Source organism: Montipora capricornis, chromosome 3, assembly GCF_036669925.1.
Source record: "Montipora capricornis isolate CH-2021 chromosome 3, ASM3666992v2, whole genome shotgun sequence".
In the NCBI taxonomy this organism is placed as follows: domain Eukaryota; kingdom Metazoa; phylum Cnidaria; class Anthozoa; order Scleractinia; family Acroporidae; genus Montipora; species Montipora capricornis.
The window spans coordinates 72,081,747-72,096,106 of record NC_090885.1 but is presented as its reverse complement, the minus strand read 5'-3'; the positions used below and the strand labels follow the sequence as shown (position 1 = coordinate 72,096,106).

General features: G+C 37.6%; 1 protein-coding gene, 1 long non-coding RNA gene and 1 other non-coding gene across 3 annotated transcripts in view; all 3 read left to right on the top strand.

The window, feature by feature from the left end:
- Positions 1–14,360, top strand: part of LOC138043965 (Fanconi anemia group I protein-like) — a 69,627-nt gene that overhangs the window by 20,029 nt on the left and 35,238 nt on the right. The window contains exons 13-17 of the mRNA XM_068890501.1: positions 1,387–1,476; positions 1,598–1,676; positions 2,293–2,350; positions 2,901–2,983; positions 4,462–4,541. Coding sequence (XP_068746602.1) covers positions 1,387–1,476; positions 1,598–1,676; positions 2,293–2,350; positions 2,901–2,983; positions 4,462–4,541 — 390 coding nt within the window. The remainder of the gene's footprint in view (positions 1–1,386; positions 1,477–1,597; positions 1,677–2,292; positions 2,351–2,900; positions 2,984–4,461; positions 4,542–14,360) is intronic.
- Trnar-ucu (transfer RNA arginine (anticodon UCU)) lies at positions 3,521–3,593 on the top strand. Its single transcript has one exon. It is a non-coding gene; the product is annotated as a tRNA-Arg (tRNA).
- LOC138043966 (uncharacterized) lies at positions 11,210–14,043 on the top strand. The gene is made up of 3 exons (XR_011131374.1): positions 11,210–11,271; positions 13,597–13,682; positions 13,977–14,043. It is a non-coding gene; the product is annotated as an uncharacterized lncRNA (long non-coding RNA).

The following is a 14,360-nucleotide window of genomic DNA, read 5'->3' as shown; positions in this document are numbered from 1 at the left end:
ATGCGTCGTAGACCACGCAGGTAAACACGATGCTAAAGGCGCAAACATTTTCCACAAGAATGGAATATGAAAGTATGTGGCATCATGGGATAGCTGTGGACCCAGGTCTTCTCGGAAATGTCACGCAATGGCGTGACAGTGCGAATAGACAATCGCTTTGAGAACTTCGCAGCGATTTTACTCTCTTGAATGCTCGGTGACCCCCATTTTTCTTTCTGTAGATCACTTCCTTTCTTGATTTTGTCCATTTTAACAAAAAAAAAAAAAATCTGTACGTGAGAAGTTACAAATATTTGGCTTTTTATGCTCTCGTGCGACCGAAGTTTTCTTTCTTAGACTAATATGTATCGTTTTTCAAGGTCTATTTCACCTCAGAAAAAGACATCAGCTGCAAAGGTTAATTTAGTTATATTAGTTATGTGAACTGAGTAGGTTTACCTGATCTAAATTTCACTCATGTAGCTTTTTTATTGCTGACAGTTGTAAGCTAAGATCATCTTAAAGTAACGCAATCTTGTAAAAATGCACCTCATGATCTCGAAAACGAGCACGGTGACCCTCCATTTTTTTTGCCTTTTTGGCAAAAGTAGATCATTACCTTTCTGCGTGGCAAGTTTTAAAAAATCTGCACGTGGGAACGTTTTGGGCGCGAACGTCCTTAAATGTGGTTAAATTCAAATTTTTCTTAGCGTTAGTGGTTTCTTAGTTTTTCTGCTTCCCTCCCTCCCTCTACTCCCATTTTTCCACTGTTATCACAGTGTGACAGGTGCCTGGATGTCTCTGTGTGGCTGGGTTGTGGGGATTGCTAGCCATGGGAGCGTTGTACTGTCTAGGCACTGGCTGATTACAGTGGAGGCCCCTGAACATCCCGGGCACCCACCTTACATGTACATACAGCTTGATGCAGCTGTTAACCCATTGACTCCTGGGCCACCCTCCATTGATGAGCAAAATTGTGTGGCTTTAGACAGATTTAAATATATTACATGTGAGTCTCACTCCTACTTGTAGGAGTCAATTGGTTGAAGGGGCTTTTTCCACCTTTTAATAGCAATGCTGACCAGTACTTAAAAGAGATGAAAGATGAGTCAAGATACATGTATGAATCAAGGTCACTGTTATTCTATTAGGTTGTGAAGTTTATTCACATGTAATATGCTCAATGTGCTAATTCTTATGGACTTGTGTAACAGCATGCGTAAAAATGTAACATCTACATGCTAATTCCAGGAATTTCTTATTATGATAAGTAGAGGATGTTGTAACATAATTATTGTAATATTTTATTATTACAATATGTTACAAAACCCTCTTCTTACTTGTTGTTACAGTAATTTCAATTTCACCTTTGATGGTAACATTGCTCTTCTTCAATCGATTTTTTAGGCTCACCAAAGTACACCAAGTTCAATATTAACACCTTTCAACATTGCCCTAGCTCTCTCTATTGCACAGATACACAGATTTGAGGAAACAGTAAGTTACCACATTGAACTCAGCTGTATTTCTACCCTTACCGTGTTTGTTATTAAGTCTTTTATTAGAATTTTTTTGATTTATTTCTGCTAAAATAGAGACCTGTTTTAATGACTACTAGATATTTGAATATATGAAGTCAGCTGTGCTACGAAGTTTCAAAGATGAAGAAAGAAGAAAGCAGTCCAAATGGGTGCGAGGTACAGTCAGCTGTAACCCTATTACTTTCATTCCAACATTAATTTCACAAATGACTGTATTGCATCATTATTCAGTTGATCAACTGCTTTGCACTATAATTGCTTGAATGGGAGAAGAGTGCTTGGAGTACTCAAGAGCTTCCACTGTCACTGGCTATCCATTAGATAGAATACCACCCTTTTTCTAGGTTTTAATGGTGACCTGGGATGCTTGAGAAAAAAACGCTAAGCCATAAGAGACTCATAGGGGCAATGACAATTGCTAAAAATTTATTGTCCTGTTAATAGCAGACTCCTGAGTACTGTTGCATGCTGATGTCCATTGTTGTACTATTACAAGGAAGTATTGTAAAGTAATAGTTTCCAATTCAATACATCGTCATCATCATCATCAGGTTGATTCTCTTGGGATAAAGGGGTTTATGGACTCTCAACATATTTTACTTAGCATGCCTCCCTCTTCTTAGCTTGTTTATATTCTATGGGCCAGTACAAAAAATTGGGTGAATACAGGTGCAAATAGGTGGCATGTTGTAAAGCAGTGATTACCAGCATTCTGGTGTATGTGTACATGCAACTAAGATATTTTGTATGTCATCCTGGTTGTACTTCCTAGAAAATATACCAGCATGCTGCTCAGTTCAGGAACAAGTGCTTGAAACAGTTAGGAACAGGTAAAAATTACTGTCTATCTGTTATTATCAACGACAAAACATCTGTACCATTAATTTTTGCCCAAGGGATACAAAACAGTCACTGAAAAAAACTGAACAGGAGGATGCAAAAAATGTTAAATACAGTTTAACACATTTATACACATCAGTTCCAAGAGCACATGGTATCCTGGCACATGTTCATTTACATGTGGAATTGCCACTGACAGGTTCAACTGACAACCTCTCCTTGTTGCTGTTGTAGTTAAAATGTTTCCCTGCTTAAACATTTCTCAAACTAGTTTGTTTTTTACTTTCCTTTGTTTCAGATCATGATAATGTCTATAAGACAAAGGAAAGTAAAATTAAACAAACTACATGTAGTTTGAAAAATGTTTAACCAAGCAAAAATTTTAACTATAACATTGCCATTAAATTGAATTACTGCAGTTTTTGCCTGATTTTTTTTGCTCGTTGCATTTCCTTACCCACTCAACCTCATTTTTTTTTCTAGGTCCTTGCATAAGTTAATTCAATGAAGTATTAATTTGTTTTATATCTTTGGCGATAGCTTATTTGGTTGGGATCATGTGACACAAGGATTGGTACAGTTGGGCTTTACCCTTATGGATGCCTTTGGTCCCAAATCCTCTGGTATGTGTTATGTAGAAGCTTACTTTTCCAGACCTTAATGTGCATATCAAACAGGTCAGGGTTGCCATCAATGGCTGGAGCCAAATGTAATACTGTTATTGTCATTATGATCATTATGGTCATTATTGCCCTTTACTTGGGCCACAATGCACACTACACACTGCTATACACATGTAACATGCATTTTTTTTTTCTTCTTAATCGCAAGGCAATATTATTGTTGGCAAGCAAAATATGTGCCCATAATGTATCACTTTTAGCTGGGCGTCTAAAACAAAGGTCACTTTCCACAGGTGAGGGTACATGTCACTGTGTTACAGACAAAAAAAAAAACATGGAAAGAACTCAAGTGAGGCCATCGCTACTGTGTGCATGTGATGGATGAAGAACCTTCGCTGATCCACAGCATCAGGAACTTCTTATGCAACACCCAAGGACAGAAAAAATCTCTGACCGGGGTGGGAATCGAACGCACGACCTCCAGATTAGATCACCGAGCCGATTTGTCCTCAAAACTCCCACGGCCTGCTCCCGTCTGGCCTTGTAGCTCAGTCGGTAGAGCAACGGTGATCTAATCCGGAGGTCGTGGGTTCGATTCCCACCCGGGTCAGAGATTTTTCTCTGTCCTTGGGTGTTTCATGAGAAGTTCCTGATGCTGTGGATCAGCGAAGGTTCTTCATCCATCACATGCACACAGTGGCAATGGCCTCACTTGAGTTTCTTTCCATATATACATACACACGCTACTTAGGACAACACGCACTTGCACTTAGTACTTGGCTTGGGCCGAGCGGATTTGTCCTCAAAACTCCCACGGCCTGCCCCCATCTGGCCTTGTAGCTCAGTCGGTAGAGCAACGGTGATCTAATCCGGAGTCGTGGGTTCGATTCCCACCCGGGTCAGAGATTTTTCCCTGTCCTTGGCTGTTGCATAAGAAGTTCCTGATGCTGTGGATCAGCGAAGGTTCTTCATCCATCACATGGACACAGTAGCGATGGCCTCACTTGAGTTCTTTCCATATATACATACACACGCTACTTAGGACAACACGCACTTGCAAAAAAAAGCACCAAAAGTGTCTCCTAGCCCTAATCACTTAACAAAAATGTTGTTTCAGGTCCAAGAGAATGTTTGGCTCAGTCGTTCACCACTAGAGCAGAGACCCCTAGTCTTGACCTGTGGAATGTGACCTGTGTTTTAAACCTGCCTCTTTTATCTGGATGATGACAGCTAGGGATTAGGGCTGTAAATCCTCTCTTTTTGTTTCAAACCTACAAGGCAGTCAGAAGGCTGTGAAAACATCTGTGATATAATTGAACTGCCTGTCATGAGAAAAATTCAAGGGACACCTTCTCTGATTCATGAAATAACAAGTTTTAAAAGTCATGAATCTACATGTACCATTGCATGTAAATTTGTAAATATTTCCATTAAAAATAACTTTTACTTACTTGTCATTTTTTGTTTACCCACTGTAGAAACAACATCCTTATGGAATCCAACTCCAACCCAGCACTCATACAAACTGGGATCCTTATTACTTCTTGATACTTTTAAGGTACACCATATTAAAGAGGTCTGTGTTTCTGGCCTGGATTTAATAATATTGTTATAATGAGGCTGACATCTTCCTGATTAAATTATTATTATTTTTCCTGATGTCTTTCCTGATTAAAAGGTTCTTAAAACAGTTAACTTTTTATTTATTATTTTCCTACATTCATTAGAGATTTTAACTATGATTGAATTTTTGTTCTGAGCATGCAAGTTGAGCAAAATTCAACCTCTGGTTTAAAGGTTGATCATATTTTAGGTATTATAATTAGAGGGAGACATGGTGGCCTGGAGGTTAGCGCCCCACACTCCCCATCTCAGGGTCACTGGTTCGAAGCCTAGTGCTGTCATTGTGTTGTTTCCTTGGACAAGAAGCTTTACTCCTCAATGTCTCTCTCCACCCAGGTGTATAATGGGTACCAGAAACACTTACTTCTGGGGTAATCCTGCGATGGACTAGCATCCCATCCAGGGGGGAGAAAGGATACTGTTATTCGCTTCATGCTACGGAATCCGGGATGAGCTCCGGCTGCGTGGGCCGCTTGGCAGAGAACAATTCTTAATTTTAATAACAGGGACTTTTATGCTACATGTATATCACATTCATCCTGAGATCATTGACCAGCAAGATTTACTGTAATGTCCTTTGTCTATTCTAGGCTCATGAGTTGGTCCGATCAGAATTTTTCATCAAATTTTAAACAGAGTTATCACTAAGGCAACAACACCTGTCAATCATTTTTATTGGTGAGGAATGTATTAGGATCAGCTTATTTTCATTTATTCAAAAGCAGTGTTTTTTCATTGCTATGTGTTAGTAGTAACAGGGCAAAGCTACCAGTTTGAGGCAACAACATTGCAAACGATTAACATTGGTGAGTGATGTTTTTTTGCAGAAAGTGGGAAGGGGAAGGCTATAGGTGACCCTTCATGGGAAAACAGTGAATAACGTGATGACACATTCACACAGTACTTGTCTAACACCCTTAGAGTGCGCATAATCATTATACATTGTATGTATTGGATAGATCTCTCTGGATTCAGGGGGCTCTTTTGTTCTGTAAAAGATATAAATTTTCTCCTTTGATTATACCAAATTTATGAAGTGTTTCATTTCATATTTGAGATTTTGTCTTTTGTTCTTTAAAGAACTTCTGGCCAGTACTGTTTCTGCAGCTCCACATGTGTTGTTAGAGACATTGCCAAGGGTAAGAAGCGACAATGAACAGAGTACTAATTAATTCTTAAATGTCCATATCAGTCGTTATTTCCGTCTACAAGTGCAGACACCCAATAGTCAGACAAGTGCAAAGATGGGTCATGGGTAGAAAATTAACAAAGCTAGAATACCAAACTAAAAGCATAATAATTATTATGTTAGGCTTGAAAAGAACATTTTCAAGTTAATAATTATAACTAATTACGATGTTTTACAGTTTGGCTGTCCGGTACGCTATTCCCTGAGACCAAGAATACTTTCAGGCAAAATTCTTTGTTGTTTGAGGTGTCAAGAAAACATAATTGTTATGCATAGAACCTTTCGGTGAATACTTTGCTGTTTACGTATTACACCACTTGTGATTTTTCTGGTTTATGATTGAGGTCAGTCAATAATTAATATTTTTGCAGGTCAAAGAGGCCTGGGACTATCTCTCCTTTTTACAACCAAAGTCAGCTGAAGGTTTTCTAAAAGCAATCCAGGTACTCAGTACTACTGTGTTGTCAAGAAAACAAGTTCCTGGACTTGTTTCAACAGGTGTCTAATATTCCAACTAACGGTTGTGTCTTGTATCAGCAAAACATTCATGGGGGATATCATGCACAATCTTTATAATTTTGCGTTAAAAGACCTAAAAAGGGCGAGAAAAATTATTGGATTAATAAATATGTACTTGATAATTTACTGACATTCCAGTAATGTCATTTATATAACCAACTTACATTAATTTTGACATAGTTTTGAGATGGCACATTTAATTTTCTGCATTATTTCATTAAATAGACTCAGACACCATGTGCAATGAAGCAAGAAAGTGTAAAATAGTACTGTACAGTTTTTGTCATTTGCATAGATAATGATCAAGTTTTGACCCACAGCCACCTAAAGGAAATGAAAGTCTTGTTGTCAATCAATAGATTTCCTGGAACTTCATTTTAATTAGCATTTACATCCCAAAGCTTTTTTACGTGACTTCTTGGTGTTAAAATACGTACGGTAATTTATTGTATCTTGTTTTTTCAGCCTCTGTTGAAGATCAGCTTGACACTGCGGGATTCATTAATCCTTGTGCTTGCGAAAAGCGATGTTCTCCAGGTAACTCTGCCTTTATAATTACTAAACTTCTAGGTTAATTTTAAGACCTGCTGTAAGCATTGTCATTGTAAGAATTTTCTTTATGCTTGGGGCATATTAAGGAGCTCATGTTGAATTTTTGGCTTTTTTTTCGATTTTGCTCAGAATCGGCTAAAATTTTGCAATTGGCCTAAAATGTGGTCCCCTTGTGCCCCAAGCCTATCAATAATAATTGTAATACCGTAATTATTATTATTCTTGACTGATGACTCATGTTCTGCTTCTCATTGAGTGTCCTTTATGAAAATTTGCTGCACTGTCATAGACAAGTTGATGGCACGAAGGATTGCAGTGACAGGATTTCTTCTTATTCTGAAGCATTTCAAGGTACATATACAGTACTAATCCTAAACTAATGTTGGCTGTAGAATTGTTAATTTCTCAAAACCTTGTCAACTTGTTGTTTAAATTAACAGTCAGTAATTTCATGCAAACAACTCTTCTGATGATAAAGCTTATTAGTGCCACAGTGCAAACAACATCTTATATCATTGTTCTTTGTTTTTGCAAAGTTATGGAACATAAATGGTGGGGGAAAAGTTGAATGAGAATGTAATGTCCTTATAAATGGGACTGAGATTTGTTTTGATCAAAACTGCGGATTACCCTTCAATCAATCAATCATAATCCTTATTTACATCCCTAGGCGATCCACGCCTTATGGTGTTAATTGGGGACATCTTCAGGCTTGACCACAGCACTGGGAGCTCTGTACATGCTCTTATGATTGTGTGTGGGATCTTTAGTTTCCCACGCGTTTATGAACAGGGTTGTCGGTCTTGTCCTATGGTTTATAGTCCTTGTCTGAGAAGACTTGAAAGTCTAACCATTAGGGATTTACTGTAATTACAAGGCAGCACTTTCTCCTCATGCACTCGTTTAAAGTTCCTGAGTGTTGGTCTGGCTGGAGTCGAGCTCACAACCTCCTGCATGGTAGTCTGATGCTCAACCAACTGAGCCAACCAGGAAGTGGTACCAACCGGCGACAACAACACGAATATCATGGTTATTTGCAGGTCTTGGTTTGAGGCTTTCATCCAGCCAACCATACAGTCATTGAGTCAAACATTTTCACATTCAAGTCAAATTCACGTTGATGTTCATGTCATAGGAAGTGGAGTAGGCAATGAAGCATTGTGCTTAGAGATACTAGGTAACAAAAAATGTTCAGATACCCACTTTTTGGGGCATATTCCTGTTCAAGGTCCTTCTTTGTAGAAATGTTTATTAAACATATCTATTTCTTACTCATCATCGTCAGTGATGTTAATCCTTGAAATTGTATTTAAACCATGTATTTAGGTGTTATAACAAAATTTCTGTGTGAATATTTGAGAATACATGTAAGATTGTCGAGAAAATTAATGTACATGTAGTAGCAGAGCCAGGCACGCAAAGTTTACCAGCAGACACTATGGTAAGATTTTTTGGGAAATCTATCCATGTGAGAAATTTTGGTTTGATGTCATGTCCGCCCTTCTACCGCGTGTACAGACTGTCAGAGTGGAGGTGGGGAAGCAGGACATCCTCTATGGACAGAATTGTTTAGGCAATTTTCCTTGGTGGGAAATTGCATGGCAGCGTTGCATTTGTGCGTTTTTCTGGCGGGAATCATGTTAGTGAAAAAAATGGGATAAATTAAGCTTAAAGAGCAGAAAAGAGCACCAGTGAAGAGGTGACGAAATTTGAGAAATTTAAGGTAAGAAAGCCTTGAGATAGCCAAAAAAGGAGAAGGAGAGAAAATTTCAGTGAAGAACACTGTAAAGCTGAGAGAAATAGAGCAAGAGACAAAATACTAATTTTTCAGCGGTTGGCTTTCAGGTAATCTAATATAATAATAATAATAATAATAATACTATATAACAATAACAATAATATAATAATAATAATAATAATAATAATAATAGTACGAAATAATGGAATTTATGTAGGGCTTATACATTGCTGTTCTAAGCACTTTACAGTGTAAAAAAGAAACATACATGTAAGGTAAATGTTTTCCGTCCTAATGCATGCCTCTCTGGCCCTCACTTAAAAAATTTTTTTGTAAAACTTGCTAAAAAACAAAGAAGGCCGAAATGTTTGCAATTCCGTATTGACAGAGATTCTGGCATAATTTCCAACAATCAAATTTATAGGCCTTTTTGTGTGAAATGGATGTCCAGCACGTGAGCTGCTTAGTTTGACTGTGAAATGGTAGTCGAATAAACAAATTTACGTACTCTTAGCTTGACCATTTAATTACCATATTAAGATTTTTGCTGTTTTCAAAACTGACGAGAGAGGTTGTAAAGAGTATGCAGTCCAAAATGAAAATGTGTTTTTGAAAGAGATTACTTATAGGCAAGCAAGTGAGTAAGCAACAGGGGACTCAAGCCAAAGCACATGGCATGCCCCTGCAAACCTCCCTGCGAGTCCACCCAGATAGCACAGGAGAAACCCCTGCATTGGCTTGGTTTTAACTTTGCCTAAATCATATTTCACAAAGTGTGAAATATTCACATCCACTATTGATTTTCATCAAAATTTGAATACCAGGAAGAGAAAAGTTTGTTAGAACATAATTTATTTTCAGCTTTTTCAAAAAAAAAAGGTCTCACACACCCTTGTAAATTATAAGGCTTAGGGGTCCCCAGGGGGGGGGGGGGGGGGGGGGGGGGGGGGGGGCAGGTGAAAAACTGATACCATTAGTTTGAGAGGAAGGATGATATATAGTAGATTTTTAACTGCATGTTGATCTGCTCCTTGAAATAATTTGCTAACAAAACTCCAATTTTTAAGGAGCAAAATGTTGCCAAAAATGCTTTTTGAGGCCTAAACTTCCATCCCCATCCCCATCCTGATTCTAGAAATCAAACAAATGCCACTGTGAGTAGTTTCATCCCAAGGACTAACTACACACAAAATAAGAAGGAAGGTTTTGTATGCATGACCATTTTCCAATTTTGCTCAAGCCTTAGCGATATTCCCTCTTAGAATTTAAAAATTGAAGTTGAAATAAAATGATCTGATCTCTTACAGTACTTCTGTAATTTGAATTTTCTAAAGTATTTACCCCAAAAATAATTCATTTGCAACAATGGGCATGAAGGGCATCCACCACCCCAACTGAAAAATCAGCACATTAAGAATAATTATATTTTTAGAGTAATAAAAAAAACAATGAAGGAAAAAAAGTGAAAATGTAGTTCAGCCAGGAATTGAACGTGGGTCTCCAGATTGTCACTTTTAATGTTGAGGAGCGCATTGGTGACACTGTACAGAAATCAAATCAAATCAAGCAACTTAAGTCAAATAATAGGTTGTTTTTTTGGAGGGAGTAAAACCGGGTACCCGGGAGGAAAACCTATCCAAGAAGAGTATGAGAACCAAACAACCTCAAACTCACCTGTGATGCCAAGTCTGGGGCCACATTGGTGAGATGTGAGTGCTCTCACCACTGCCATCCAATGCTTCCCTACTGTGCCATCCAATCCCAGGACGGGGGTGGGGGGGGGGGGGGGGAGACTCCAATATAAAAAGGAGGGGGTGCCCATTGTACCTTTTAGGGATTTTAAAAAATGGTTTTTGGTTCCTCTTAGGGTATTGAGCTGTACAATTATGACAGGAGACATTTGACCAGCGAGCTATTTTTTAATTTTGTTCCCAACCCTACAAACCATTAACTTTGGTACTTCTTAAGAGTTGAAAAAATTTGTGCCACGGCCCACAAGACTGGATCTTGGTACACTCTTAGGGGTTCTTTTCAAACTTTACGACAAGCACTCCTGTCCTTTTATATGGGAGTTCACCAATGCTCTGCCATTGCTTGTATGATGAGTAGTAATACAAATTATATGACAAATCTATGGTAAGGAAGTTCAACTCAGCTTTGATTATTTCGGTCTGCTGAATGAGTGATTTAACAATGTTTGATACGAGTCAATTAACCAACGATGAAAAACTGAGACATTGTCTAATATCATTAACATAGAATCAAATAGTCTCTTGGAACCAACAAAGTTACTAAAATGGTTACCAAAATTAAGGAGCATGAAAGAAGTGTAAATTAATGCATTCTTATGAGTATACCCAGCACTGTGCTCTGTTTTTCAAGAGATGGACCCATGACTTCTGGTGAACTTCAATTTGTTATGGAAAAGGATAATAAGGTTGGCTTTAATCCACAGTATTAGAGATTCCATTGTCTAATTTACATTTTTTATTAATTAATTAATAGATATACATTGCCAGTAAGAGTAGATTATCAGTTACACATCAGAGACCGTGCACATGTCAACAGCTTTACCATGGTTACATGTATTATTTACAGGCAATGAAAGATCTTGATTTTCAAGAGCTCCCCCCTCTTGTGTATCAGTTGCTGCTACTGTCGACAAAGGTATTTAAGTGGTTCATATTTTTCACAAATTGATTTAGCTTAGAGAATGTTTGTTTTGGGTCTATTCTGTCTATATCCTATTATTCTGTTAATGGTAAATGGAATAACTGGAATGGATTTTTTAAAAGACTTCTGAAAACAGAATAGTTATTGCAGAGGGTGACCTAAAGAACAATTGGCGGAACTGTAGGGCATTGACTGTATGACTTCAGGATGCCATCCTTGTTAACATATATATTAATTTTGGCAATTCAGCAAGTGCAAAAATGGGGCTTAAGTGAATTTTAAAATAAGTTTGAGGTGTAAGTTATGTCCGTTGATTTTTATTGCGGTATTTATGTATCAATACAATTAATAATATCCTTATCAGCATTTTCTACACAAAGTTGGCAATAAAATTCTCAAATAAATGCCTTAAACGTGTATTCCATGTAATTCCTTTTCTGGTAATTTAGTCCATTATTTTATTCTGTCATCATGAATGGAATGAACAAACTTCCTCTCAGTTAATGTCAAAAACCGAATAAGCCACATAAGAATGTGTACCGTAAAAACCCGCAGATAAGCAGACCTTGAATTTAGCAACTCAATTTTTGGAAAAAAAGTTTTTTTGAAAGAAATCAAAAGAAATCCAAAGTCGATTTGAGAAGTTTTCTTCATCATCCACTGTTCATCAACACATTAAAACTCACTGTTAACATTTGAAACGAAAAATACTTAGTCTTACCACAATTTTAGCACTTTATAGGGGTACTCTGACGAAAATCGCATCTTTCCTATCTAAGCCATATTGAACATAGACAAGTAGTCTGTGTGAGAAGAAAAATGCTGTTTTAACTTTTTTCAAATATCTCTTTTCGTTCCAGAGATATTCGAGTGTTTAAAATATTCAAATTAGCCAAGTGATGATGTCATACACTCAACCAAATTTTGTTCAAATATGATGAAAAGAGTATCTCAGCCAATTTGTATCAGAAATTTTTGATTTTTTGCAGTAAGATTCTACTAGTAGGAGCTTAACAGTTGTGTTACCATGGCATCATACTGGGTTCCAGACCTCCCCCATATTAAAAGCTTTTCTGGCCACCTGTGGCATTCCATTTGATATTTGCTAACAGCACTTCACTGCATGATCCAGCAAGCATATAAATATGTTAGCTTGAGTTTGTGGCCTTGTTTAACATTTTTCAAGCTGAAAATCACTAACATATTGAAATCAAGTGGGTGGGGACTGGAAAAGAGTGAGTTGCCATGGGAACAGAATTTTTTATAGTCATAGGTGTGTTTCCTGTAGAACTATTAGGACTACCAAGGTTCAATGGTCTGTGCTGCACATTGGCCAAGGAAGCTCTATTTATATAGTAAATATAATATTGCATTGAGTGTATGACATCATCAGTCATCTCATTTGCATATTTTACACATTTTTCAAACTTAAATATGTCCGGAACTAATGCAGGTATTTGCAAACGGTAAATGGCGTTTTTGTTCTTTCATGGAATTCTATGTGATACACTCAAAAAATCAAGGGGTAAAAATTTGATCATAGTACCACTAACATAATTAACATTGTTTCTACCCAACTTTGATATACAGTATAAGATTGATCTTTTTATGGTATTTGTTGACAGGAATTTCTTTATTCAACACAGTTTTTCCATATATTTTTGCATTACAACAAGAACGTGAATGGAACATTCGAAACTTAGTAACCAGGCATTAGATCGGACGCAAAAATGGAAAACTGGACACCGGAAGCAGCGTGATGTTTTAAGAGTTTACAGAAAGCGATAAGTTGCACGAAACATTGCCCAGTGTAACAGGGTCTTTATTATTTTGTTGGTCGGTAGTTGACACAAGACTATTTGTTCGACAAATTTGCTATAAAAGTGCTAAACGGCGAAGAAACAGTGGGCCATCTACCACACAAATACTCGAGAATAGCATGGTATTTATTTTCTTGCTCGTGGAGGATTGATTACTGTTGAAGTTGTGCGCCGATCAAATCGAAACTTCAAAATTCCCCCCCCCCCCCTTCCCTGGGCAAACCCCGGGCATTTGACTATCTTTTGTGCCCTGGGAGTGGGGAACTAACGCTTTTAGGGGCGACAACTGTAAGCGCTGTAATATTAACCCATTGACTCCTGGGGGTTCTCCATTGACAAGTAAAATCGTCTGGCATTAGACAGAGTAAAATACTATGGCCAGTTTAGGCCAGTTTAGAAGTGAATGGGTTAATTCCCTGTTTTTGCTACAGGTATATTAATTTGTCCTTTAGAAGCATTTGTTGTGGGCTAATCAGAAAATCTTGTTTTGTGTTTGTAGGGTCACAAACAGGTTGTTTTGGAGGGTGTAACTTCATTTTTTAACAAACTGGATGAAACTTGCCATAGTGAGGATAAGGATGCAAGGTAGGGGATTTACCACCTTTAATTTTTTTAAGAGACCAGTGACCTGCCTCACGCAAAATTTCTTTGAAGAGCCTTAATTATGTGGTACCAAGACCCTGACACTCGAAGGGAGATTCTTCATTTAGTAATACATGTACAGAGTGGAGTCTCAACTCTTTTAACCACACCTTTCTCAAAATTCTCTTTTTATTCAATGCTGGAGTCATCTATTCTACACCATGTTTATAGTCTTAATTATTTGTATTCTTTATCATAATAAACGTAATTGAACTTAATTTGTTCCATATTCATTAGCTCAGAAGTCCAGACTGTCTCCAAGGATCAGTTGCGGCACATGGAAGGAACTGTAATCCTTCATATACATTTGCTGTCAAACAGGATCAGGAGCTGGGAAAGGAGTTTATAAAATATTTAAAGGTACTGTATTGTGGTGAGCTTTTAGGAAGCATGTAAAGGTTATACTTTACATGCTTGATACCAAGGCTGTTCCCAGAGAGTCAGTGACTGTGAATAGTTTGTAAAGAAGGAGAAAATGATAGGAAGTAAAGTAATAACTTGATGTAAGGAGAAAATGAGAACCTTATTGGGGAGTCTGAGGTATTCTCCCTTAGGAACTTATGATACATAGACTTAGCACTTTGAGGGTTTTCCATGCAGAAACTAATTAATTTTGAGCAA